Genomic DNA, 27,013 nt, shown 5'->3' with positions numbered 1-27,013 from the left:
GGCTCCATGCAGGGAGCCTGACGTGGGACTCAATCCCGGGACCCCAGGATCACGCCCCGGGCTGAAGGCAGGCACTAAACCCGCTGAGCCACTCAGGGATCCACAAATCTGGTGACTTTAGAGCTGGTATCTGAACCCACTTGAGAATCCAGGGCTCGTGTATATATCCACTATTCCAGAAGATTCTTGGAGGCTATGTCATTCACTGCCAGACCAGTGTCATCCTCTCTGTCCATAAACCCTTGGCCTGAAGTTTCTGAGCTACAGCAGGTGACCCCAAGTCTTGACCACAGCTTTCTTCACCTGCCCACTCAGCGTCCGTCTCCAACTCTCTCTTACACACCTTTTATACGTAAGAGTCCTCTTTCAAGTTGCACGAAGATATAGAAACGGATTGAACTGCTTCCATGCTTTTGTGTCTCCCTTGAATACTACCCTTTCTTGAGAAGGTGTCCTAAGTCACACTTTCCTTTCCAGGCATGGCCCCACGGCCTTTGCCTTGCCATGAGATTGATGGGATTCCTGTCTGCAAACCACGGAGGCCTTGCCCCAGGTGTGGGAGAAATGAAGCTCTGGGCAGAGAAGCAGATGAGTCAGAGCCCTGACTTCATTCAGCAGAAACGTAGCGGCTGCTCTGTGCCAGAGCTTGGCCTAGCGACTAGGGTTACAGAGATGATCCAGGCTCAGGCCCTGTCTTTGAGATGCTCGCTCAGTGAGTAAATCATCATTTGTGTTACGTTCCATCGGAGAGCTATGAATAGTAGTTACCATTTGTATCGTGCTCTCTGTGGCCCAGCCCTGTGCTCTGCACTGCATAGTTTACCTTCTGTGATGCTCATACCCGTCTAGTGGAGTAGATACTGTTTTGTTCCTATTTTATAGATGAGGGGACTGGGGCTTAGTAGAAAAAGCACTGTAGTCCAAACTCATACCCACTGGGTGACGGTAGGGCTGGAGTTCAAAACCAGGGTTGTCTGGCTCCAAAATCTGCACCCTTAGCCAGTGCCCTGTGATGAATGGTTGTAGGCTAACAAGGAGGGAGTGGCCACGTCTGGCTAGGGAAGAATTCTCAGAAGGTGACTCTGGAGAGACACTTCGTAGGTTGCTTAGAAGTTCGCCACAAGTGGGAGGGGTTTGGGGCTGCAGAGAGAAGGGACAGAGGGGCAGAGCTTACGGAGCATAGAAACACAGCATCTTTGGAGATGGAGAGTCACCTCAAGTGGCCAGAGAGCAGGGTTAAATGAGGACATGGACATTTGGGCTGCAGTGTCAGGCCACAGACCCTGGCGTGATGGCTCATCCGCATGACAGCAGAGTGGGTGGCCTTCTACAACCCAAATGGTCTCATAGTTCGTCACGCACGTAAGAGGGTTAAGAATCACTGGTTTGGAATGTTTTCTACCTGGAAAGGGAATCAACAGATGCAGTAGTTTTACCCTACCAAAGAACTTTCTTTGACATTTTGATTGTTACGGCTCATCAAAGTCGGAAAGTGTGAGATCTGATAGCCAGTCCTAAAGACTCACACTGAGCACCGCGCTGAAAAGAAACGTCTACTCGAACAGCATTCAGAGCTCGGAGGATTCCGTGAGAGGCTGCCCCGGAGTCCGTCAGCATCCGTGACGGATCATGGAAATCTACCGATGGTTGGAAGGAGTGTCTTATTCAAATAAAGCTATATTTGTTGAAAATCGTTGGCCTTGGTAACACCAGTTTAGCTAGTTGCTTCTTGCAGCAATGTCCTCGAGTTATAGAAAGTTCTGTCCCAGGAGGCCCCGTCTTAGCCTTCCAGCAGCCTCTCCCTATCTGGGAGGTTCAATGGGACGAGCGGTGACAGAGGGGTGATTAGTACAGATCCTGGAGGCAGACCGCTTGGCTCTGTATCCCAGCTCTTGCCCCTACCAGCTACTTGACCTTGGGCTTGGTTGTACCACTTTGTGTGTTTCTTTATACACAACGTGGAGGGTAATTGTATTATGTACGTCATGGACCTGATTCCAGTGACGTACTTCCCCCCCCGGATGTCACTCCTAGTAAACCCTCAGTGAACGGTGGTGACTATTATCGACGTTCCCGTCCAGGGGTCAGGACTTCCAGGTATATCAGGTAGCCATGCGACCTGCAGCCACTGGTTCACTTAACTTTGTTTCCTCATCTTTAAAATGAGGATAATGAGACCAGCTCTTCATGTTGTTATGAGGAGGAAAAGCACTGGGGCCACTGTGGGTGCCGTGGAGCTGACCCACCGTGTAGGGCAGAGCTCAGAGCTTTGGCCAGTCCTGGCCTCTGCACCTGTCCTGCGGTTTCTGAGTCTCTTCAGTGGCACCCAGGGGATTCCGTGCGTGTCTAGGCAGGGGAGGAAGGGCCGTGCCTGGAGTTTCCACCGCAGGGTGGGCAAGGAAGCAAGCTAGAGCCCCAGAGGTAGCTGTGCCCTGCAGGTTCCAGGGAGGCCTACTGGCCGGCCGCCTGGCAGCTTGGGGCTCTGTTCCTCCCACCGTGGCATGGGTCACACAGGAGCCCCCTTGCTTCTCACCAGTCTTTCTGCCTTGTCCTGGTCAAAGACCGCGTGTGTGCTTTTGCTGCTCCCACATTAGAAAGTGCTTCACTGTTCAGGCGCCCCATCCCCCACAGAGGACCTGCCCTGCTGCTCTTACCAGTCAGGTTTGGACACTGTTTCCTTTTCGGAGCACCCATCCCTGTTCAACATGCACCCCACTCCACATTACTAGTCTAGTGTATACACGTGCATCTCCCAGGCCAGATCAGAAGCTCTGCACGAGCAGGGACATCTTACTTGCTTTTGTGCCTCTTGCTCTTATGTTCATGCCTTGCACACAGTAGATGCTTAATAAATGCTATTGTCTAAGTGAATGATGAAGTGCCTTAAGGTCCTGCCCCGCAGATGGCCAGTCATCAATCACCAGCCTGCTGAATAGTGTCCACACACACACAGTAGGTTGTGTGTTTCTTCTGAGCCTGGCTCCCAGGGCTGGGCTCCCAGGGCTGGTCTCCCGGCATGCCACCTCTGGGCGCATTAGAAGTTTTACTCTTCTTTCCTTGCACCCAAGCTAAGGACAAGATCCAGAGCCAACGGGACGTCCCCAAAGTCCTATAACCTTATAGGCCTTGCCTGGAAGCAGGCTGCTCATCTTTTCAGCATAGCCCTTGGAGAGCAAGAAAAACATCATCGTAGCCCCAACCAGTTTTGTTTTGAAGTTGCAAATGCATACTGTTCTCCCTGGAGTCTTTTAAATTCCTTTCTGGAACCAGAGGGGTGCCCATCTGCCAAATCCTCAACCCCCTCATTCCATTTCCCTGTCTGAAGATGCAACTTGACACCTGATTCTTCCCGTAGGTAACGATGTGGGTCCATCATCATCAAGTAAGACCGCAAACAAGTTCGAGGGACTGTCTCAGCAATCCAGGTAAGGCGCCTTCATGTTCCTGCTGCCACTGGGATCATAGCTGACCGTTCGGAATTCTAGAAGTGGGTTTTAGGGCAGCCCAGGTGGCTCAGCGGTTTAGCGCTGCCTTCGGCCCGGGGCTGGATCGTGGAGACCTGGGATCGAGCCCCCATCAGGCTTCCTGCATGGAGCCTGCTTTTCCCTCTCCCTGTGTCTCTGCCTCTCTTTCTCTCTCTCTGTGTGTCGCTCATGAATAAATAAAAATTTTAAAAAAATAAATAAGTGGGTTTTAGCGGCAGTCTGCTGGAAGTGTGGTCTGCCAGCTGATGCTGATAGCAAAGAGGACCTAACATTCGCTGTCCATATGCACCCGTCCCTGGTGGCCGGCCACCACGAGTCGCACCCATCCAGCTTCTCCTCCCATCAAGGTTTCCCGCAGGGCCAGACCTTATTTCTTGATGTCAGAGTCCATCAGAATGAGGTTTAATTTTTAATTTTTTTAAAAGATTTTATTTATTCATGAGAGACACAGAGGCAGAGGGAAAGGAAGGCTTCCTGCGGGGATCCCGGTGTGGGACTCAACCCCAGGGTCACAACCTGAGCCAAAGGCAGATACCCAACCACTGAGCCACCCAGGTGCCCCCTATTTTTAATTTGTTTAGAGAAATTGCTCTGTTTTGTTACTTTCCCTCTTGACTCCTTCTTGCTGTCTTGGGAATGAAAACAGTCCTCAGGGAAACCCGACAGCCCAGAGATTTTCAGACGTAAAAATATGACTCTTTCCAAGTGCCCTGTTTTGTAAGATTCTCTTAGGCATGACTAAAAGCAGCGACCCTTTCTTCCCTCCTTCCACGGAAATGGGATACTTGGGAAGATCTTCTATAGGCACCACGTAGCCAATCGCAGCGCAGAGGGTTTTCTCTAGAGGCACGATCCAAGATAAAGACACAAAGAGCCACTTCCAGTCCCCAAACCTCAGGGAGAGTCAGCTGGTATAGGGGGTTACTTTCCAGAGTTTATCAAAGAGTAAAACAAAGTCCTCATTTATTTTAATGCCACCGTCCTATTTAGTCTCAACTTTACAAGATAGGCCGATTACTGTTTCCTCAGTTTTGTAGATGAGAGAACAGCCCCGAGAGTTTGAGAGGTTAAGTGGTGGCAGATGTCAGAGCTGGACTCAGCCCAGTGTCCTCCAGACTCCAAGGCCCATAGTCCCCTTCCCTCACGTCCACCCACCCATTCCCACTCCATCCCCTCTCCAGCCTGCTCTGGGCAACTCACACTGCAGTTCTGGGGTCATCTTCCAGAGGGTGGGGGCATCTGATCACATGGAGAGTGCCCACAAAATGCTTTTTAAACAGAATCAAGCTGCATCCATGCACACAGCGGCAACCTTATGTTCCCTCCTGGGGAAGAAACCCAGGCCCGTGAGTGTTTGGTGCTGACCCAGGGCCTCTGTCGGGAATAACTGCCATGCTCACGTCAGGAATCGGCAGGTGTGCTTCCCTGAGAGCATGCCGAGCCTGGACGTGAGCAACACACGCTCCAGAGGCGTCCAAGGCAAGACTCTGTGTGTTCACCTTTTCCAGATTCGCAGCCCGGGGGCAGTAGGATTGCATGAGAGCTGAGGAGAAAGCAGTTAGGAGATGCATGTCATCTTCTTCTTTAACTTTGTTCTGTTTGTTTGGTTTGGCTTTCCCTCTGCTTTTTTTTTTTTTAAGATTTTATTTATTCATGATAGACACAGAGAGAGAGGCAGAGACACAGGCAGAGGGAGAAGCAGGCTCCATGCAGGGAGCCTGACGTGGGACTCGATCCCGGGTCTCCAGGATCGCGCCCTGGGCCAAAGTTAGGCGCCAAACCGTTGTGCCACCCGGGGATCCTTCCCTCTGCTTTTAAACGCAGTTAGGAGAGAAAGAGGGGAAAGCCAGTTCTTAGGACAGAAGAGGACAAATGAGAGATTCAGAGGGGCTCTTGGCACGTGGGACTCAGGTGCTCGGCTGCTGCTTCTCTTTGGGTCTGCACGCTCTGGCCTCCTCTGAGAATAGCTCCAGCCTCTTGCTAAGGGAGCCCTGTGGGTGCCAGCTAACAGGTGCCACCTGCAGTCCTGGCATTTGGATGATGGCAGGTGTGTGGGGAGGAACATTGGATGATTCAGAATACATGGGGTGAACTTCTATTCCCAACACTTGAGTGTTTTTCCCTACTCATTTTATAAGGGCCCCAAGAAGAGGGGAAGCTCAGGGAGAGAGCCCAGAGGTCTGAGAGCCCAAGCTGTCTACTCTGGTGCCATGGAGGACGCAAACCCCTGGCAATGAACAAAGCTGAGATATCAATTTATACCTCCTCCCCTTGGCCAGCCTTGGGACCCTGGGCTGAAATTCCCCAGACTTCAATTTCCCCGCCCGGAAGTGAGGGTGGCGAGAGTTAGGGTGAGAGACAGTAATCCCTCGAGGACACTGACTTCTGTGCTGCGCCCTGGGTCACGCGCTACCAGGCGCCAGGTGCTCTCAGACATTGCCTCTGAGGGCAAGTTTCAAGGGGAAGAAGTGGTAACTTCATCACTCACAGAGTTGACCTTTCCACCCTTCCCTGGGTCCTCCCCAGCCGGGCACATTTTGATCTGTGGAAAACAGACCGTCCTCTTTCATTAAAGGAATTTTGAAAGGGTTTTTAGAGAATTCATCAAACTCTTGTGATTTTTTTTTAATATGATATCACTAATGATATTGTAGCATCTTGAGATTCTAAATGCTTCTTATTTGTTAACCAGCACCGGTTCTGCAAAGACTGCCCTTGGTCCAAGAGTTCTTCCTAAACTACCTCAGAAAGGTAAGATTTCTCTTTCTCATGTTCATGTAACTAGACCGTCACTGTGCCCTCCAAGGGGACAGGTGCCTCCGTCTCTTTCGTACATGGCTTGATCCCAGATGCCTAAAGCAGTACCTGGCATGTCATAGATGCCCAATAAATATTTGTTCAGTGAAGAAAGAGATTTATAAACTCAAGTTTTGTGATTAGCAAAACACCATACTTTACGAAACAAAACCCAAAAAACTCACAGTCCTTTTCTAGAAGATATGTTATCATCCCTGGGTATGGGGATACCATTCCTTCCCAGAGAGACCTGGGAACCACCACCACCTCCACCCTCACTCGTATGGCCTGAGCAGAGGACTCGGAAGCTCCCCAAAGCCTCAGATTCCTCACCTCTAAACATGGGCAAGAATACCTGCTTCGTGAGGTTTTGTAAGGACGAAATGAGATCATGGCTTCAGAAAGCCCCTCGCTTTCTGGGGCACAGAAATCCTTCCCTGGGATGGCATCCATCATGCAAAGTAGAGATACTCGTGCTCTGAGAAGTACAAGAAAGCAGTGTCTGTGAATGCCGCTGCCTTGCCAAGCGAAGACACTCGGTTCTTTGACCAAATCTTCCTTGATCCTGATCGAGCTTTTCATCCGTATGACCAGCATGTCCGTTGTTTTATCTGCTCCCCCTCCTTTGTTGCCAGCTCCCCCTCGGGGGCTGAGAATACTACCCAGATGCCTTTGTTTCATTCCGTCCGTCCTCACTTAGGCCCACGAGGCCAGAGGGCCCACGTTGGGTGCAGGCGGAGGCTCAGGTCAAGATCTTTGACCCCAGAAGTCAAAGTTAGGACTCCGTGGTGGGAGGCTGGGATCCACCCCTCTCCCGAGGCCTTTGGCCAAGTGGCGTATTTGGAGGTGCACCTGCCAGGCTCCTGTACTATAGTACAGTGAGAGTCCGGTGGCTTCCAGTTCATTCTCCATGGAACACAGAGGAAGCTTCCCTGGATTTACTGAGTCTTTATCTCAGGTCATTGTTTTCTTCTTTTAACCTCAGCCCAAGATGCTGTCCTGGTCCCAGAGAAGCTTGAGGTGTTTCGGCAGCACTGCTCCCACTTATCTGTAGTCTGCCCAGATTCGAGCCTGTGCTCTTCCCGCATCGATTGCACGTTACCACCGATTCCTTCCACCTGCCTGCCCTGCTCCCTTCTAGCTCCCAAACCGCAGCCATCCTTAGCCCCACTGCCCCCACCCCACCCCGTGGCTGCTGCCTCCTTCTCACTGCTCCCAGCCCCCCGCCCCGCCCCAGCCAGCATCTCTCTTCTAACGCTCTCCATCCTGTTCCGTGCACCTCCTGTGTGGCTTCTGTTCACCTGACCAACCCTGGGCTGCTCCACACACTGGGACGTGCTAGAGAAGCACAGGACAGCAGCTCTGCTCTGCTTCCTGACCGCTGGGCTCACACGGGCCTCTGATGGTGCCTGGCACCCTCCATCTCTGGGATCCACTGACTCGTCACTGCCCTAGCCCTCCTCTCCTTCACACCTTCTCTGTGCTCCTAGAAACCTCACTTCTATTTTCTCAGGGAACAGGACGTAAGCCCATCCCCGTCCACCCTCACCGTCACGTGCCCCTGCCTGCCTGCACTTGTCCCCCCCAGAAAGCAGCTGGCCACGTCCTCGGGAGGACCCCATGCTGATGCATGAGCCCCACTCCCGGCCCTCCTGACTCGGGGACGGCGCCCTGACACACGCACCCCTCTTCACGGTGGCATTCTCGCTGAGCCATTCCACCAGAAGCAAGTGTGCTGTGAGCATCCCAGCAGGACCAGCTCCCTCCAACCACCACCTCATTGTACTGCTCCTTTTCTTTTCTCTTGCCTTTTTTTTTTTAACTGGTTTTGAAATTACCCATAAGCCTATATACAAAAATACTTTAAAACACAGAGTAGCCTCCTCCACCTCACCGCCAGAGGCTCATCACGCAGCTCCAGCAATGACCAGTTTATGCCTGAGCTGGTTTCGTCTGTCTCCCACCCCCAGCAGATGTGCACATCATACCACCTAGACGCGCTACGTACCATTATCACGTCTCAGACACTCTCGCATTTTAAAAATCCAACATTTCTTAATACCTTCAAATCCCCAGTTTACATTTCTGATTGTCTCATAAATACCCTTTCTTTTTTCCTTCCTTTAACAAATTGTTCAAATCAAGAGTGAATGAAACAAGGTCCAGCTGATGGGACAATTGGCGAGTTGGTCTCTTGTGTTTCTTAGGCTAACGGTCTCCCTGCATCTCTCCCCTTTTCTCATAGTTTATGTGTGGAAGGAACTGAGCTGTTCATCCTAGTAGATTTTTCCAGTTTGGGTTCTGCTGACCTCATCCCCATGTGATGGTTTAACATGCTCCTCTGTCCTCTGTGTCTCCTGTCAATCAGAAGTTGGATCTCCAGACCCAATCAGATACAAGTTCAGGCTTCAGCAAAACTGCTTCCTGGGCGGCGGTCGTGTGTTCTTCTCACAAGAGGTGGATGCCGTCTGGTTGTCTCTCTTTGTGTGAAGTGTGCAGCTGTTCGTGCTCAAAGCCAAGGCCCATCCATCCATCCCACGTTAGAATCACTGCACGAGGCCACTGGCCAGTGCTCGAGTATCGGCCCGGACTCTTACACGGCTCGTCTGCAGCAACCCCTTTTGTTGGGAATCTGGACCCGAGTCTTACAGGGTTTTTCTTCATTTGCTTCCTCCTCTTCAGTTGTGTGCTTAGAAGCCATTCTCAGGGGTAGAATGATCACGGCCAAGGGAAGAGCGTTTCAGTAGGCTGTACTCTGGGTGGTATTGCTTCGTATCCATTTCCTTCCACCCAGTCCTGTCTGCACACACCAGCTGCACCATAACCTCCCAGGTTTTTGTAAGGAGTGGGGGTCGGTCTGGGAATGCCCGTTCCTGTCTTGTTCTTTTTTTTTTTTTAAGATTTTATTTATTTATTCATGATAGTTACACAGACAGAGAGAGAGAGAGGCAGAGACACAGGCAGAGGGAGAAGCAGGCTCCCTGCAAGGAGCCCGACGTGGGATTCGATCCCGGGTCTCCAGGATCGCGCCCTGGGCCAAAGGCAGGCACTAAACCGCTGCGCCACCCAGGGATCCCCTCCTGTCTTGTTCTTAATGGGTCTCACTCCAGCGGTGTACTCCCTGTGGTCCAGTTTTGAGGGGAGAGTTTGCTGGTCATTCCTTCAGAGTTAAAAAAGCAGTTCGGAAAGGACTTTTCATTGGAGCCAGGGAAACACAAAACCAGCTTGGAAATAGAATAGCCAAAGGTTGGGCAAGCTTCCCTACAGGGGAAACTATTTTCTCATTTTGTTTCTGCCTATTATAATAGTATATGTATTCATTCTAGAAGATTTAAAAAATATACAATCAAAGAGAAGAAAAATACAAACCACCCGATTCTTTTATCACCCAACAGAAACACTTTCACTGTACTTTTTTTGTTTTAGGTTTTAAGTTACGGTGTGATGTTTTGTTTTGTTTTTAAGGTTTTATTTATTTATTCATGAGAGACACAGAGACAGAGGCAGAGACACAGGCAGAGGCTCCCTCCAGGGAGCCCGATGTGGGACTTGACCCCGGGATCACAACCTGAGCCAAAGGCAGATACTCAACCACTGAGCCAGCCAGGTGTCCCTGATTTGGTTTGGTTTAGTTTTGTTTTTTTTTATAGTAGATCAGAAGCATTTCCTGTAACAAATTGCATGCAGTCTGACTTTTCCTGGCTGCATAGTATTCTGTTGTCTGGTGACCTGAAGTCTTGGGCAGGCCCTGCCGTCCCGCCTCCACACGGCCTGCATGCAGCTTTTTCGGCTGTGAACGGTGCCGTGCTGAGCATTCAAGCACGAGCACCTCAGCCTGGCTTTGATCCTTTTTTACAGAATAAATTCTTTGAACTGGACGTGAATGTTTTGGGGTTCTCTCTGCCCAGCACCTACAGTTGCTGTTCCCCTGCCAGTGGCTCACAGCACGGCTCACCAGCCCCGCTGCCTCAGGGATTCCCCCAGCTTCCCCCATCACTGCCTGCCTCAGACATCCGTTTACCCAGTTGGCGATTTGCAAGAGAGGACGTTGACTTGCTTGAACTCTGAGCTGAGGCACATCAGCTGAAGTTCAGGGGCCAGCCCATGCGCTGGGACGTGGCCAAGCAGGCCATGAGCAGAAGCAGCCACAGTACAGCTTGTGACAGTTTGCAACACTGGGGTTCATCTTTCCTTTCCTTTTAATAAATTTGAAGAATATCTTTCTGAATATATCGTACTTCTAGAATGAAAGTCTTCGTTTGACTTGCTCACTGTGCCTTCTGTCAGCTGTCTCCTTGCAGGATGCATGCACTGTGCTTGGCCTCTGTACCAGGAGCCAGAGTTCCAAAAATAAGTAAAAATATGAATCCCGGCCCCAAAGAACCCTGCCTGACAGTAGAGATAATACTCTTATATGATGCTTAGAGCCTGTCAGGTCCTATTGGCAAATTTTTTACCTGTATTAACTCATATTTTAGAAATAAGGAAGGTGAGGCACAGAGAGGTTGTGTAATTTACCCAAGATCACACAGCAAGTTCAGTAAGTGGTGGAGCTTCACTTGGAGACATGTCCTTAGTGCCCTAGGTCCTACCGACAAAGCTGGCAAAAAGCCTTGGGAACGCTTCCACAACCTAGAATCCCCAAGCTGTGCAGAATTACACAGCCGTGGCCGTACAGAGAATAGAGAGGACCTGCCTAGGAAATCCTCCCAAACATATTGAGTAGGCAAGACACGAAGTTGCAGACAAAGTGTGTGTTGTAATCCGGTGTGTGGTTTCCTAAGTACGTGTGGTTGTATCACCAAAATGTAACAGAGGTTAGCTCAGGGGGTGGTGGGGAGGAGGCGAAAGGAGAGGCCTTTCACCATTTCTGTGGTATAGGGATCCTAGAGATGGGGGCATTCGTCACGAATCCTGCTACAGCTACAGAACAGAATGCAACACTAAAAATTATGTACTGCTGCTAGAGGAATTTTATTGACCTGGCATATGCCTGACTCTCGCTAAAGCGGTGTGCAGATAAAAGCAGATGAAAGTTTTACCTATGGAAAACACGTAGAAAAGTCCAGAAGGAAATACGGCACATTACCGTCAATGGCTACATTTAGGTGGCAGGCTTGTGGAAAACTTAACTCTATCCTAATTTTCTGTAACCTGTTTGTATTATAGTCTTTTTTTTTAATTCTGGATTAGTTTGGACATCCTGTTCTTATGTAACTGAGGCATGAAATCGCATACGGTCCCGTGGACGCCTTCTAGGCTTCCAACTTTCATCTTCTAAGAACGGGCACTGACTCTCCATCGGTCCTGCCGGTGACCGATGGAGGGGGCAGCACTTCCCCACCTCGGGGTCCCCTCTGGTGACCTTGCTCTCTGTGGTTGCTTCCCACAGTGGCACTAAGGAAAACAGAAACCAGCCATCACCTCTCCCTAGATAAAGCCAACATCCCGCCCGAGATCTTCCAGAAGTCATCGCAGTTGGCAGAGTTACCGCAGAAGCCACCACCTGGAGACCTGCCCCCGAAGCCCACAGAACTGGCTCCCAAGCCCCAAATTGGAGATTTGCCACCGAAGCCAGGAGAACTGCCCCCCAAGCCGCAGCTGGGCGACCTGCCACCCAAGCCCCAGCTGGCAGACTTACCTCCCAAGCCACAGATGAAGGACCTGCCTCCCAAACCGCAGCTGGGGGACCTGCTGGCGAAACCCCAGACCGGAGATGTCTCACCCAAGGCGCAGCAGCCCCCTGACGTCACGCAGAAGGCACCCCCGGCGGATCTCTCCCCAAATGTGCAGTCCCGAGACACCATCCAAAAGCAAGCATCTGAAGACTCCAATGACCTCACGCCCACTCTGCCAGAGACGCCCGTACCACTGCCCAGGAAAATCAATACGGTGGGTAGACATCAATTTTGAGGCTTTTGCAAAACTCCGCTGCTCTCCAAAACCTGGCGGGAGAGTATGTGCCCCAGCTAACACAGAAAAATCACGAGCTTGCTCACCTACACTGGCTGTGGTTCAGGCATGGTGGTGGAGCAGAGTCTAGCGGTTAGGCACGCAGGTGTTGGACTCCAGCCGGCGGGCTTCAGGACCCGCCCTGAGCTCCCGCTCTCACTGTGTGACCTGGGCGCGTTCCTTACCCTCTCTGAGCCCGGTCCCCTGGTATGCAGGAAGGAGCTAAAGCAGCCGCTGAGCTCACGGGCAGTTCGGCGCGGTGAGGGATGAGCGGCAGCGCGCACACACTTGTATTAGAGCCTGGAGGATGACACTTTCCCTTTCTTAGAGTCACAGGAATGCAGGTTCCCTCTCAGGGTTCTGAAAATCTCCCACTCAGCTCTCCCCGCATCTTCCCAGAGGAACCAGAGGCAAAGCCCAATGAGACTTGCACAAGCAGAGTTCGGCTGACACCCCACATTCCCTCCTTTTCCTGAAATGCTCTCTACTCTACAATATACCGATTTTATTTTAATATAAAAATGCTTCCCCTCCCCCACCCCCAAAAAACACTCTTTTTTTGGGAAAGCGCCCCGGGAGCATTCAGTGCACTGTCTGCACCACCCACAACTGCACCCCCGTGGCTGAGGAGCACAGTTAGTGAGGAACCGGAAGGCCTCCCACTGCACACAGGGGATCCGCCCTCGCTCATTATAAAATCAGCATTGCGGTAAAAGTGTGTCACTTCCACGCTAAGGGAAGGGCAGGAAACACAAAGCCCGTTCTCCCTCGGGCTGGAGACCACCGCAGTCCGTATGTACGGCGGCAGATGCCTCTGCTCTTCACGGGGCGATGTCCCGAGAGCCCAGGCACCGCCAGGCACCTCGATGTACGGGATCCCAGCGCGTGCCGTGCACTTGCCAGTTGTTTTATGACCTCATTTCATCCTCCCCGTTATCAAGTATCACCTAGGGGCCATGGGCCTGAGACAACGAAGACTTGCAAGGCCTCGGTTCCTCCACCCCACCAGCCCCACCGCCCGCGCCCCGGGAGGAACCGCAGGAGGGAGTGGGGTGATTTAGGGAGAAACCAGGGACAGAGAGAAGTCATTTGACCCAAAACATTGAGAGCCACAGCTTGCTTTTTTCTTTTTTTAAAAAAACAAATTATTTAATCAGTGAGGCACCAAAAACCTCCTTTGGAAGATGGTTTCTCCATTCCCGTCTGTCTGCAGAGAACCAGACGTCCCGCAGATAAAAGTGCAAGTGAAAACTGATCAGAAATTAAAACATTTTGGGCAACTGCCTAGAATCCTCCCAGCCTGGGCCGCCGCCCTGTTTAACCAGCATGTGCTGACTTGGTACTTTGCATGAGGGGACTGAGAAATTTGTTTACGCTGTGCATTCAGTATGCAGAAGCTGCACATTTCTCTTTACATCATGTTTCCCAAAACCATTTTTAGACTCTGCTGTCATCTCTGCAAGCTGCTCTCAGGAGTGGGGGAGGGCAGGGTGCTTCAGGGGTTTGGGCGAGGCTGGATTTCGATCCCCACTTGCAGTTCCTCTGTCCTGGTGTGGGGGGCACAGACTGGGGGAGCACACAGCCCCCCGCGCACTTGCCGCCCCCTCCACAGAGGAGACGTGGAGGCTCAGTGAGGGTAAATCACGGGCCCAAGGCCACTGTGTGCTTTTGTCCAGCTAAAACCCAGGTTTTTTCTTAAAGGGGAAAAACAAGGTGAGACGAGTGAAGACCATCTACGACTGCCAGGCGGACAATGACGACGAGCTCACGTTCATGGAGGGGGAAGTGATCGTCGTCACAGGGGAGGAGGACCAGGAGTGGTGGGTATGTACCAGGCCGGCACCCCCAGGGACCAGGGTCCTCACTTGCCCGCCAGCGTTCTCGTGGGGCGTCTTCTCTCCCCGAGTCGTGCTAGAAACGCAGGCGTGGAGCTCTGACACCGGGTCGGGAGAACGAACATGCGCCTGTGCTTTGCCCTCGTGATCGTACAACCTGCGAGCCGCAGGCATTTCCTGCTTTTTCAGATGTGAAACTGAGGCTCGAGGTTAAGCATGTGACACAGGTCGGAGGCAGGCGGTCAGCCTTCGGAAGCATCTCTGACCTCAGAGCCCGAGTCCCCGTGTCAGGCCGTCTCAGGCCAGGGGCTCCATCCTCAGTCCAGCAGTTCTGCCTTTGTAAAGTGGGGCATGATACCCTCCTCCCTTGATTTTACGGGAGTAAACAGAAATATCTACAAAAATCCCTTTTACATTAAAACCTGCTGCCCGAGTGTCCTCACACAGCTTGGAGATTCTCAGCGGCTCCAAGGGCGGCCCGACGCATCTGTGCTGTTGAGGCTGTCGGGAGTGAGCCTCCTGTGACAACCGGCAGGCCAGAGGCACCGTGGGTGGTGGCCACCGTGGCAGGTGTCTCTCCTGGCTGGGGATGCTGCTTCCTCTCAGCCTGGGTCCCACCTGCCCGGAGGGACCCGTTCTGTGTGCTGAGGAAGGGACCTGTGGTTCACAGCTGAGCCAACAGAGCCTGCCAGGGCCCGAAGCACAGGTGCACGCACACTTGTACACAAACACAAACACACGTCCACACTCAGCAGGCGTGCGTGCTCCTTTGGCTTTTCTTCCTTTGGGCCTGGAGAGCACCTCCAGACTCCTGATCACAGGTTCTGCATGGACCGAAGCAGCAGCTCAGAGGCCCGGGCAGCTTTGCCCCCCAGAGTTCCGATTGTCAGGACCTGGGAGGGTGGGTCCTCGGAGCCTCTGGCCAGTGGAAGCCAGGGGTGCTTGGGAGAGCAGGATGACTGGCCTGCAATGTGCGCAGTGCTGCAGCTGAGACATCCCGGAGGAAGTGATGAGGCCTCTCTCTCTCTCGGGGGTGGGGGCGGCCCGGCCCCAGTGGCCCTTCCTGCCTCTCCCAGGTCCAGCCAGCTCCTGGCGTGGAGCCTGCTAGAGAGCCAGGTTAGAATCACAACAAGGAAGTGGGCTCTGAAGCCCCCAGCAGGAGTCACTTTGTAGCTCTGTGGCCTCCAATAAGGCACGTCCCTCCCATAAGCTTGTTTCCTGCTCAGAAATGAGACAGGAGTAACCTGCCTCCCAAGGGTGTCCCAAGAACTCGCTTGGTGATACGCTGGTATTACTATAAACAAGCAGTGATCGGATCCTTCACTAGGAATCTGATAACAGCAGAGGGCCCAGAGCGAGTTAAGCGGAAAGTTTTCACTGATGCCTCTAGCATCCTCCTCGGTGGAGATTCTTTTTTTTTTTTTTTTTAATGATTTTATTTATTTATGCATGAGAGACAGGCAGAGGGAGAAGTAGGTGCAGGGAGCCTGATGTGGGACTTGATCCCGGGTCTCCAGGATCACACCCCGGGCTGAAGGCAGCGCTAAACTGCTGAGCCACCAGGGCTGCCCTTGGTGGAGATTCTGTGTGCCGTCAGCACATCTGCTGAGCCAGACGTGAAAATAATGCCGCCCATGCCACCAGTGATTTCCGATTCACAAATCCTCTCACGGGCAGGATGCCAACTAAGACCACCCCCCACCCCCACCCCCACCCCCCAGGTGGGTAAGTGAGGCCTTGCCGTCGGGTCCACCCTCAAGGTGAGAGAACCCTGCACGGTAGCCCAGGTGGCTGCCCAGGTGACCGCCCCGTAGGTAAAGGGAGCAGCGCAGGCTAGCCCACAGCTCCAGCTCCAGCCACCGCCGACACCACGGGGGCTTGTGGATGGAGATGGGAGCTGGCCTGGCCTGGCTCGTCAAGCCACCCTCCTGTCTATGCATCGTCACTTCCGGCCAGTACGCGTGTCCGACGCTCTCTGTTGAAGGCTCGTGAGAGGATTCTCTTAATGCAGCACCTCTCGGTCCGAGATAATTAGGAAGTCCTCGCAGGTGGCCGTGGTCATAGGCACAGACGGTGGACGGCGGAGCTGCCGCAGAGGCCACCGTCCACGTCAGGCCCTCCCCGTCTCCTTTCCCCACGGCAGCCAGGAAACAAGCCCTGGGCCAGAGCCAGCCCTTCGCATCTGCGTGATTTTTCATAGAATCTCCCAACAGGCCTGAGAAGAAAGGGTATCTTAGCCCCATTTTACAAACAGTTGGCGTCGCAAGGTTTGTGTGAGGTCACGGGGCCAGAAAGGCAGTCGCACCCCCGGGTGGGGGATGGACTCGGGGGTCTGCAGCCTGCGTGAGTGCGCAGGCGGGTTCTTCCCCCCTGTCGGGGGTGGGTGTAGACCTCAGCGGACAGGATGAGGATCCCAGGCGGGGCTGCCTCACGGGCCCGCCGTGTGTGCGCCGTGACATCCGCGTGCAAGTGCCAGAGCGGTTGTACCTTGTGTTACAACCGTACATAATACGCAGCTGACAGCAGGGCAGGGTGAGTGCACGCCCCGCCCCAGGCCTCAGGGGCCCAGTCCAGGCACGCGTGGGCTCCGTGGGGCCGCCGGCGGCCTGACGCCTGTCTCTCCTCCCTGCAGATCGGACACATCGAAGGACAGCCCGAACGGAAGGGGGTCTTCCCGGTGTCCTTTGTTCACATCCTGTCCGACTAGCAGAAAGCAGAGCCCGACGATTGTCCACATCCTCATGCGAGACTGCTGCCTGCACGTAACCCCGTGCACACGTGTGTATATAGCTGCTGTTACAGAACGAGAGACTCCCGGAAGGGCCACCTCAGGAGGGGACTCGGTGTGTGCTGTAAATACCCCGTGGGCTCCGCCCTCGCCGGTGGTGGGGGGCCTGGGCGCCCGGCACTTCCATCCCGATGCCCTTTTCCCAGCAGACAGACAAGCCCAGGAGCATAGGAGCTGCTGGCGTTGCGGAGAGAGGGTCTCCAGCAACCGCTGGGAGGCAGGGGAGCGGCTCTGTTCCTCACCAAACAGTATTCGCAACCGCGTTGCCCACAGCGCAGCCTTAGCAGAGAGGTGGGTTCTGTTGTCCAGGTGAGACTTTCAGCTCCGTGAGAGCAGCCCGTAGTGCTAGCTGGGGACACAGTTTACAGCTGCCGCAACCGACGTGGGTATTTATTACAGAGAGAAGTGCTCGGTTCAGTGTGTAAGTGTTACTCCTCCGGCAAAGTGTCCACCGACCCAAAACCTTCAGTGGCACCTCACGGTCCCCACCGCCTCGCGCAGGGTAGGCCAGGTGGCTGTATACTGTCTTCTGGCGATGCGTGCCCGCCCCTGAGATATTACCTCATTATGCAGAAATAACATATCCTTCACGACTATTTTGACAAAAGCTTAAAACGCATCTGATGAAGTTCAACTCTGAGGAACCGAGGACCGCCAGGAAACATTAGCCTCTACGTTATGCATGCATTTAGAAGCTTACCTGAGATCTGCCTTTTATAAAGGAATAGTACGGACAAGTGGAACTGTACGTTTTTTTAACTTGATCGCCATTAAAGCAGAAATTATAAGGTCGCAACAACATCTGTTTCTAGTCAGTCATTTGGCTTTCCCAGAGCGTGAAGTTCCATATCCTATCCTGAATTCGCATCCCGCACACGTGTTAAAAGCATCTGATACGTCAACTTAAATTATTTTCTTAGTCTTGTCCCCTGGTCAGTTTTAAACTCGTGAAAGACAGATTCACGAAGATGACGGATTCAAAGGTCAGGCCCCCACCCCCACCCCCCACGCTTTCCCCACCACCGAACCCGGGTGCCGAAACCAGCCTCTTCTTCCCCCGTGCTCTTGATCACGCCCCAGTCGTAGGTGAGGTTCCCGGGCTTACGCTCTGTTGCGTAGACGCGGCACCGTCAAGCCAGGTCCCAGCCAACTGCTCGGACGCCGCTGCAAGGGGCCCTGTGACCGGGCGGCCTCCCCGCAGCAAGTCTGCCTCCACGGCCTCCTGGTGCCAACACCATGAGGACGGGGTCGCGCCATCAGTCCGGGTTCTGGAAAGAACACAGTAGCCGCCCTCCCGGGGCAGCGGGGCTGCTCTCTTGATTGCCAGGCTCGTGTGTCCCTCTGGCATCACATTTGCTTAAACTGCTTTGCTGGCAACAGCACCGAGAGCTAAGAGCTCTAAGCAGCTAACCTCGGCGGCGAGAGAGAAAGGTCCATTTCACAGAAGCACAACTCCCCACCGACCCCTCGGAGAAGCCCCCGTAGCAGCGTCTCCGCGCTCAGTGAATAGTGATTTAGTTCCGCTTAAATGAGTACTATGAAAACTTCGAATAACCACCTGATAGGTAAACCTTGCATGACAAACCTGCAACACAACATCTCAGCTGTTCTGGAAAGTGATGTTACGCAGTTATCGCCCGTGGTGGGGGGGACCCCGTGAGCTCCCCGCACAGAAGGCGGGCGTCGGGGAGCCCTTCCCGGGACGTCTGCAGCCCCTGCTCGCAGGCCGCGCTGGTGTCAGGACAGGAGGTCTCTGTCCGGAGTGACTTAGGGCCCTGGTTCATTCAAGTACACATTTTTAGTTGCGTTAAAGAACTATTCGTTTTCGTGGCCTACCGTATTTCCAGCTGATCTCAAAATAAACTGGCTTTTCTAAAAAAAAAAAAAAACTCAAAACCTAGATGTCTAAAATTACATGGAGTCATTGTCTGTTCTTCTTTTCTTCTTTTGCAACAACTTTACACAAATGCATTTTTTTTTTTAATGCCTCCCCGCCCCGGTTTTGTTTTTGTTTTCATGAGGAATCTGAGTTCTCTCTAACCCAGCTTACTGCGGGACATAGGAAAGCTAGGTATAAATACCTTTGGTGATCTCGGTCGGGTGTGAGTCTGCTAAGTGAACCACGATCTGCAATCTTGTACATGATATAGTATTTTGAAGGTTATGGAACCTTATGAAAAAAAAATAGTTAATTAGTTCCTTTTTTTCCCCCAGAGGGGAAAGTTACATTCTGCAAATAGTCTGTATCTTATTTTACTGTTGAACAGCAATTGCTATTTATTTTTTTATTGCCTAGAACTTCTACATGTTGTGTAGGGATCCCGTAGCGCCACCAGGTAAATTCCAAACTCTCATCTGGATGTTACCACCAGACATCAGTACGCTTGTCATTTCACATGTATTTAATGTGACTGTTTTTTCAGTACTGTATGTGTTAATTTCTACTTTTTTTAATATTTAAAATTGCTTTTAAATAAACATATTCTCAGTTGATCCCAAACATCTGAAATCAAACCATTTTGTGACTTGTCCACTGTGTTCCATGTGGAGAGAAGCAAGACTGCTTGGCTGTGCTTCGTGGGGGGATGGATAACACATCAGTCCAGCTCCTGTGTAAAAGCTCGCTTTGGATTCATAAAAATGTCCATTGCGTTCCTCAGCTTGCAAAACATAGATCTCAGCATTTTGGCGTTTCCCGCCCCCCCCATTCTTACACCCACTCCATGTGAAGAGGGAGGGCGGGGGTAGTCCCGGTGGCTCAGAGGTTTAGCGCCACCTTCAGCCCAGGGCGTGACCCTGGAGACCCCGGATCGAGTCCCACGAGAGGCTCCCCGCATGGAGCCTGCTTCTCCCTCTGCTTGTGTCTCTGCCTCTCTTTCTCTCTGTGTCTCTCATGAATAAATAAAATCTTTTTTTTTTTAAAGAGGGAGGGCAGGGAGCAGCCCCAGGGCCAGGGGCTGGACCTATATGACCTCATTTACCCCTCAACCCATCAAGAAGCACATGTGCACCCCTCCACTTTACGGAGCCCGAAAACGAGGCTCAGACCCAGAGCTCACTGTCACGTGGGAGGTGCCATGGCTGGTAAAAGACCAAGTCAGGAGTCTAAAAGAGTGGGTCTGGCACCAAGGCTGTGCTAGAAAGTTCCTAGTCGCATTGCCAAGTTCCAGCCAGAGGCGCAGAGGTGGGCAACGCCCGAGGCTACAGCACTGAAGCCCCCGAAGCGTTTGGCATCCTCCAGTTCCCTGCCCTGAGCTTCGGTGGACGCGGTGCTGGTCACACACCTGGGCCAGGTAAGCCCGCCCAGCCGTGCTGCCGGGCAAGTGGGCTTTGGCCTGGGAACCAGTGACTCACGGGGTATTTCTGGGACGGGCTAGTGGAATCCTCTGGATCATTCAGGCAAAGGGGCAGCAGCTTTCTCTCTAATCCGTGTTGCACTGGTTCCGTTGGTTCTGTATTATTGTAAACCTGGGACGGTGTCTGGTGGAAACTACAGACCTGTCGCCGTGAAGCGCTGGGAGCCGTGGACGGCCCTCCCCCAGCCATGCTGGAAACCGGAGGAACCTCTCATCTCCGGGCTCTCGGGCCTTTGAGGCCTAGATGGTGGATGAGCCCGCTTCCTGTGTGTGCATTTGGTCCTCCATGGGCGAAAATCCTCTTGAGGCACGTCTGCCTGGCTCAGGGTCACTCATGGTGGCACGGTGACCCCAAGTCCAGGTGGCCTCAGCAGCAGCCTGCGCCCCCCTCCCCCCCGCCTGCTCGATTCTCCTCTAGCCCACACCGCGTCGTCACCCAGCACGGGTGGCAGGGGTGCATGGAGGAGAGACGGTACCTACAATTCGACCTCCGCTGCTCCCCACGCGCGGGTGTTCTCATCCCTCCCGGGTGGAATCTTCTTCCCCGGGGTCTGCAGGATCAGCTAATTCTGAGCTGACAGGCTCCCCTCTCTGCAGATGAGCCTCGGCTGCCCCTGTGCCCACCCCGGTCGAGGCCACCTATCTGAGCGTGCAAGTTCCCCAAACACTTTGCATCAAGAGGCTGCCGCCTGTGGTTGCAAAGAGGAGCCTGTGGGGAGGCGGGGAGACGGGGTTGGAGAAGCACTGGTCATTTTGGGGGCTCCCTCTCAACGTGGGGAGCTTGCTTGGGGTCAGCAGTTTGCCCTCCAGCTGAAGCCCCCCTCCCCTGCTGATGGGGGGGTGAAGGCAACGAGCTCACAGCGCAGGCTGGGGAGAGAGTGCTCCTCCCCTGCAATGGCCGGAGGGGCCCCCAGAGTGGTGGGCACCCCCACTTGCACGGTGACCCCTCACCTGCCCTGAGCCTCTGGACTGGTCTCCTCCCCGCCTTCCAGGTGAGCAGGGCAGGGATCTGACTTGAACCCCAAGCTCAGGGCCCGGGTGGCCACCAGCCATGACCCGGGGCTGTCTGTATGTTGCTACTGGGCTCCCTGGCTGCCCTTTCTGAAGGGAAATTGAGTCAAGGCCAGCCGGCCCCAGCCCCCTGTGGACACATCGCCTTCGGGAGCTGGGAGCCGTGAACCAGCAGGGGGTTGGCCTGCGGAGGGCCGCCCGGGGAGCATCCTTGCAGCTGCTCTGCGGCAGAGCCAGAGGTGGGGCTGGCGCGGGGTCCCGGTGAGTTTCGAAAGGGCGGCAGGCAGCAGCGAGGGAGCTGGCCTCCGTGAGCACAGCAGCCCCGTGTGCAAGCAAACGTCAAAACACTCAAGCTCCTGAAAACAGGAATTAAAGCTCAGATAAACACAGCTGTTTTGCAAAAATCTTACCACACAGCAAAAACCCTAGACTGGGGCTCAGAAGCCCAAAACTTTGACCTTCTGCAAAAGCGCCCTGGGAGAAGCCGTGCTGGGCCGCGCTGGGCTTCCTGCTCCCATGGACAGAATTTTCAGTGCCGCCTTACAGTTCCCAGCAGATCTGAGAACAGAGATCGCACATGTGCCGTCTGCACGCTGGCCTGAAAATACGTTAGGGCCAGCTCTTCGGGCTTGCACTAGCATCATCTGGGGACCTCGGGTTCAAGTCAGACTCGGGGGCCCTGTCCTCAGAGACTGAGAATCTGAGAACCGTTCTGAGTCTCAAGAGGCGGCCCAGGAATCTGCAGGGAGCCAGCATCCCCAGGTGACCCCCCTGCACGGCGGTGGGAGGTGGGCACACCTCACTTTCCCCAGTGACAGGTGAAAAGTCAAACAAACGTACGCCAGGCTTGACAGGCGGTTGGTGCCTAAATGTTCCTTGAATGAGCGATTGCACAAAACCTGGCAAAAGCACCCGCCGGAAGGGGGTCAGGTTAAAGGGGAAGCATCTGGCTTTCAAAGGCCTGGGGAGCACCCGCCCCAGTGAGGGCCGAGGCCCCGGAGCCTCTGATACACATTTGCTCTGCCCACTTGCACTGCACATTGCTGACTCCCACCCAGTAAACAGGCGCCTGGACAATGGTCCTCTTTTTGTGGCCGCTAAGCCGCGGGACAAAGATTCACAAGAATGCATTGTCCGAATGTGCGGGCTGAGTTCCTGCTCGGCGGGTCCCCTTAGAAAACTCCGAGCAGGACTCCCCTGGCCGCTCCGCCCCCGATGCCAGGCAACTGCGGCTCTCGGGTCGGGTCAAGGAGGAAGGCTCTGGAAGGTCTGCAGCAGGTGCCCCCAGGCCTTCCCGCCTTCCCTTCCACACTGGGCCGGTGGCCTGGGGTTCCCTTTCCCCCTAAAGCCAAGGCTTCGTCTGGTCCGGCCCGAAGGGGAAGATGCTGGGGTGGGCGAGCCAGCTTGCTAGGAGAGGGGAAGATGGGGGAGTCGGGCAGGAGGCAGAAAATAGGGACAGGGTGAAAGTGCTGGGAATCTGTCTACTAAAGCTGAACACACATGCCCCCGGACCCTGAGACACCCCGGACCCAGAGACGCCCCGGGACCCAGAGACACCCCAGGACCCAGAGACTACCCCGGACCCAGAGATGCCCCGGGACCCAGAAAAACCCCAAGACCCAGAGACACCCCAGGACCCAGAGTTGCCCTGGGACTCAGAGACATCCTAGAACCCAGAGTTGCCCTGAGACACCCAGGACCCAGAGATGCCCCGGGACTCAGAGATGCCCTGGGACCCAGAGACACCCCAGGACTCAGAGACCACCCCGGACCCAGAGATGCCCTGGGACCCAGAAAAACCCCAAGACCCAGAGATGCCCCAGGACCCAGAGTTGCCCCGGGACTCAGAGACACCCCGGGACCCAGAGTCGCCCTGAGACCCAGGGACACTCTGGGGACCCAGAGATGCCCCAGGGCCCAGAGACATCCAGAGAAGCCTCAGAACCCAGAGACGCCCCAGGAGAAGCGTCTGCACATGCAGACCAGGAGGGCAGAGTGTCCATAGCGGGACTCTGTGACCGTGGAAACCTCGAGAGTGCCCAGACGTCCTCAGCAGTACCACGGGCACAGAAATGGATTGATCGCCCAAGGTGATGGGGGCGACCACCATACCGGCGCACAGGGGTGCCCCATGCTGAGTGCAGGAAGCCAGACTCTGGAGGCTGCACTTTGATTCTGTCTGGCAAACCATCCATGTGGGCTGCAAGCCAGGAACGGCCATTGCCCCAAGGGGAACCTACAGAACCTGGTGGACTTCGGGGTGCAGGTACTATATTCTATTTCTCTGGGCGCCGCTCGCACGTGCTTTCTCAGTTTGTGCAAACTCTTCTACAGAAATGACTACCCAGAACCTTGTCCCGTTTTCAAACTGGCTTGTTTGTCTTTCCGTTAATGTGTTGTAGGTGTTCTTTATGTATCCTAGATACAAGTCCCTTTCAAATATATGATTTGCAAACATTCTGGGGGTGGTTCTCCCATTCTGGGGGTGGTCTTTTCCTTCCACTCTTCGACATGAACATGTCTTCAAGAAGATGGGACTTCCAGGAATCACAGACCCTAAAGCCTTGAAAGCCGGTCAAATTACCTAAATGTGTGGGGTGACCTAAGACCTGCATCTGGTGCAGTATAAATCCGGGGTCCTGTAAGTGATAACCGCCTCCCTCAGCCTGCTGCTCATGCCAAGATGCCTGGCACAGCTCCCTCACCTTCTACCTCCAGATCATTCTTAACTGCTCCTAGTGCTTTTAGAAGAGGAAGCTTGAACCCACTACCTCATCGGGCAGCAGGGGGAAGATGAAAGTGCTAAACATCCTTGCTTTTACTTTTGCTTCTTCTTACATTGGGAGCAAAAAGGAGATTTCTCAGCTTCTTGGGCCAATGAGAACTTTACCAACAGGGGCACCTGGCTCAGTGGTTGAGTGTCTGCCTTTGGCTCAGGTGGTGATCCTGGGGTCCTGGGATCGAGTCCCACATTGAGCTCCCCAGAAGGAACCTGCTTCTGTGCACATAGGCCTCTCTCTGTCTCTGCCTCTCTCTCTGTGTGTGTCTCTCATGAATAAATAGATAAAAACTTTAAAAAAAAGAAAACTTTACCAACAACTGAAGACAAAACAAAAGTGTTCTTAGTTCCCCCCACTTTGTGGAAGAAACCCTTCTGGCCCCAGCAGGGGTTTCTTAGTCTCCCCGACAGCACCACCCACACTGCACAGAGGGGGACACCCCCCCCCAGTGGAGCCGCCCCAGAAGTCAGGTGCACCGGGGGCCTGGGGCAGCACGGCCGGTGCTGGTCTCAGGACCAGGGGCCGCGGGGTCTGGAGCCGGGCCTTTCACAGACAGCTGTCCCCAGGGGTCACCCACACACCAACGAAGGTCGAAGGTGGAGCTGTGAGTTTAAAAATAAAAATGGAACTTCTTGTAGAAGTTCCTCCTCTGCCCCCCCGCCCCCCGCCTTTCCATGAAAGGTCACTCCCTTCCATGAGTCAGGCTGGGAAATGCTGATGGGATGATAACTCACCCCAGGTCGCAGAACCCTCCCCGCAGGGCAGGCCTCCCGGCCGGAGCTGCCCACCACCCCCCCTCCGCCCCCTGCAACCCCTCCGGCCCAGAGGTCCTGGGGAGCCACGCCGGGAGCAGGTGCCCAGTGCTCCCCACCGCCGCCCCCCGACTGGCAGTCCTCCCCCACACCTGGGGGTCTCCCCACCTGCCCGCAGCAGGGGTGGAGCCGGAGGGGCCCCGACTTTGTACTTTGAGCAGATCCACCCAGTGGTTCTGAGGCCGCTGGTCATGGACTTTGAAAAATAACACTGAAGCATTTTGCATTTTTTTTTTAATCAAACCAACATGTGACCATGTAAGCGAGGATGGAGATGGCCCGGGCCGGCCTGGCCTCTGCCCCTTAATCCGGTGTGGCCCCATCCAGCCCCGGGGGGGGGGGGGAGTGTCCTCCCCTCGGCTGCTCACCTGCACCTGCACCTGCACCTGCACCTGCGGCCACGGTGGCTCCAGGGCTCAGGCCGCCGCACAGACTGAAGGTCCTACCAGGCCCCGGCCGATCTGCCCTCTTCGGGCTCCCCGTAGCACTAAGCACATCATGGGGCCGCAGGTAACATCTGGGGGGGCAGCGGAGAAAGAAAAACCGGACCCCATCCCACCAAACTTATGCTGAGAGGAGAATGCCGTGAGGTGGAGCTCCTTCCCTCCGGCCTGGTAGAGGGGAGTCAGAGACAACGGAGTCCTGACCCTCGAAATCAAACGCAATTGGCACCATCGTGAATGCAGTTCCGCTCGAGCCTGTGTGCAACCCGAAAGCGGGGGAATGAGCAGGGGCAGGAGGGGCGGGAGGGGACTAGGAAGGAACCCCTGGGTCACCACCCCCCAGCACTGCTGGTCCCAGGACGGTGGTCTGGCCTTGCTCGGCTCCAACCAATGGGATGACTCTTGCACGAGCCTTCTCCCTTCTATGTTCTAGCTTCTTCATCTAGAAAACAGGGAGTCCATAGGTCTGCCCCTCCTGGCGCCGTTGGGAGCATGTGTGTGTCTGCGCTGGTCTCTGTGTGTGTCTATGTGCACACGTGTGTTCTTGCCATGGTTAGTGTCCCTTCAAAATCCATGTGCTGAGATCCTAACCCCCAGTGTGATGCTATCAGGAGGTGGGGCCTTTGGAGGGTGATGAGGTCATGAGGATGGAGTCCCCGGATGGGGTCGGTGCCCTAGTGACAGAGGCCCCAGAGAGCTCCCTCACCCCTTCCACCATGTGAGGGCACAGCAAGCAGAAAGCCCTCTTCAGAAGCAGACCCCACCAGGCACCAAATCTGCTGGGGCCTTGATCTTGGACTCCCCAGCCTCTGGGGAAAAATAGATACAGAGAAATAAATTTCTGTTTGAAACCACTTGGTCCCTGATAAACTACTCATTCCTAGATTGAATCACTTCTCATGTGCAGGGGCAGAGGGGGGAGACATGTGCTCATGCTATGTGTGTATGTGTGAGCATGTGCTTGTGTGCTAAGCTCTGAGCATGGTAAATCACTGTTCTGTTAGATGAGATGATTTTTCGACTTGCCATGACCTTCTGGAAGGTGTGCAGTCTCTTGCCCTCCTGGCTGCTCTGCTGTGATGACCCGCTGCAGGGGTTAGGAGCCTGACTCCCATGCGCCCCAGTCAGCTTCCCCTCCAGTGCCCCGGGGGAAGCGGGTCAGAGCTTCAGGATGGTATCTGTCCTGGCACCTTCCAGGCTCTGTCCCAGTTCAAGGGCTTCAGGCACCTGCCAAGGAGAGGGCGGCAGTGGGATCCCACTGGTCCAGGGAGACAGAGTGGGCTGGACCCCCGAGAACATTTGCACCCAGGAGAAGCCTCACTGTTCCCGGGTATCCCTGGCCCAGGGAGGTCAAGCGACTTGCCCAGGTGTTTATTGAACACTTACTATTTGCCTCGCATCCTTCTAAACACTTGAAATAGCTTAGTGTGTTTTAGCCTCAAAGAAAGTACATAAAATAAGTGCTATTAGTATTTCCACTTTACAGGTGGGGCCACGGGGGCTTAGTGGGCCCACTGTCCTATTGCTGCCATAACAAAGCACCACAGACTCAGTAGTTTACAACCCAAATGTACTCCCTCACCGATTTGGATGTCAGGAGTCTAAATCAAGGTGCTGGCGGGGCTGTGTTCCTTCTGGAAACTTTAGGGGAGAAGCCCTCTCCTTGGCTCTTGCGGTTTGCGGAGGCTGCTGCCCTTCCTTGGCTGCATCTTCCAAGTGTGTGGTGACGATGTCACATCTTGTTCCCGCTTTGCC

At 54.1% G+C, this 27,013-nt stretch overlaps 1 protein-coding gene across 3 annotated transcripts in view; it reads left to right on the top strand.

Annotated features, from left to right (window-relative positions):
* ASAP1 (ArfGAP with SH3 domain, ankyrin repeat and PH domain 1) overlaps window positions 1–17,655 on the top strand; it is a 355,221-nt gene extending 337,566 nt beyond the window's left edge. For 2 of the 3 annotated variants that reach the window (XM_055313975.1, XM_055313974.1), the window contains 5 exons: window positions 3,356–3,425; window positions 6,178–6,236; window positions 11,674–12,173; window positions 13,935–14,057; window positions 16,701–17,655. In XM_055313975.1, the coding sequence (XP_055169950.1) occupies window positions 3,356–3,425; window positions 6,178–6,236; window positions 11,674–12,173; window positions 13,935–14,057; window positions 16,701–16,775 (827 nt within the window). In that variant the 3' untranslated portion in view covers window positions 16,776–17,655. The remainder of the gene's footprint in view (window positions 1–3,355; window positions 3,426–6,177; window positions 6,237–11,673; window positions 12,174–13,934; window positions 14,058–16,700) is intronic. The other variant, XR_008662965.1, reaches the window with a different exon arrangement.
* Window positions 17,656–27,013: the final 9,358 nt, after the last annotated feature.

This window comes from Nyctereutes procyonoides, unplaced genomic scaffold (genome assembly GCF_905146905.1).
Source record: "Nyctereutes procyonoides isolate TBG_1078 unplaced genomic scaffold, NYPRO_anot_genome, whole genome shotgun sequence".
Taxonomy (NCBI): Eukaryota; Metazoa; Chordata; class Mammalia; order Carnivora; family Canidae; genus Nyctereutes; species Nyctereutes procyonoides.
The sequence above is the reverse complement of the archived record's forward strand: the minus strand, read 5'-3'. Positions and strand labels throughout refer to the sequence as shown.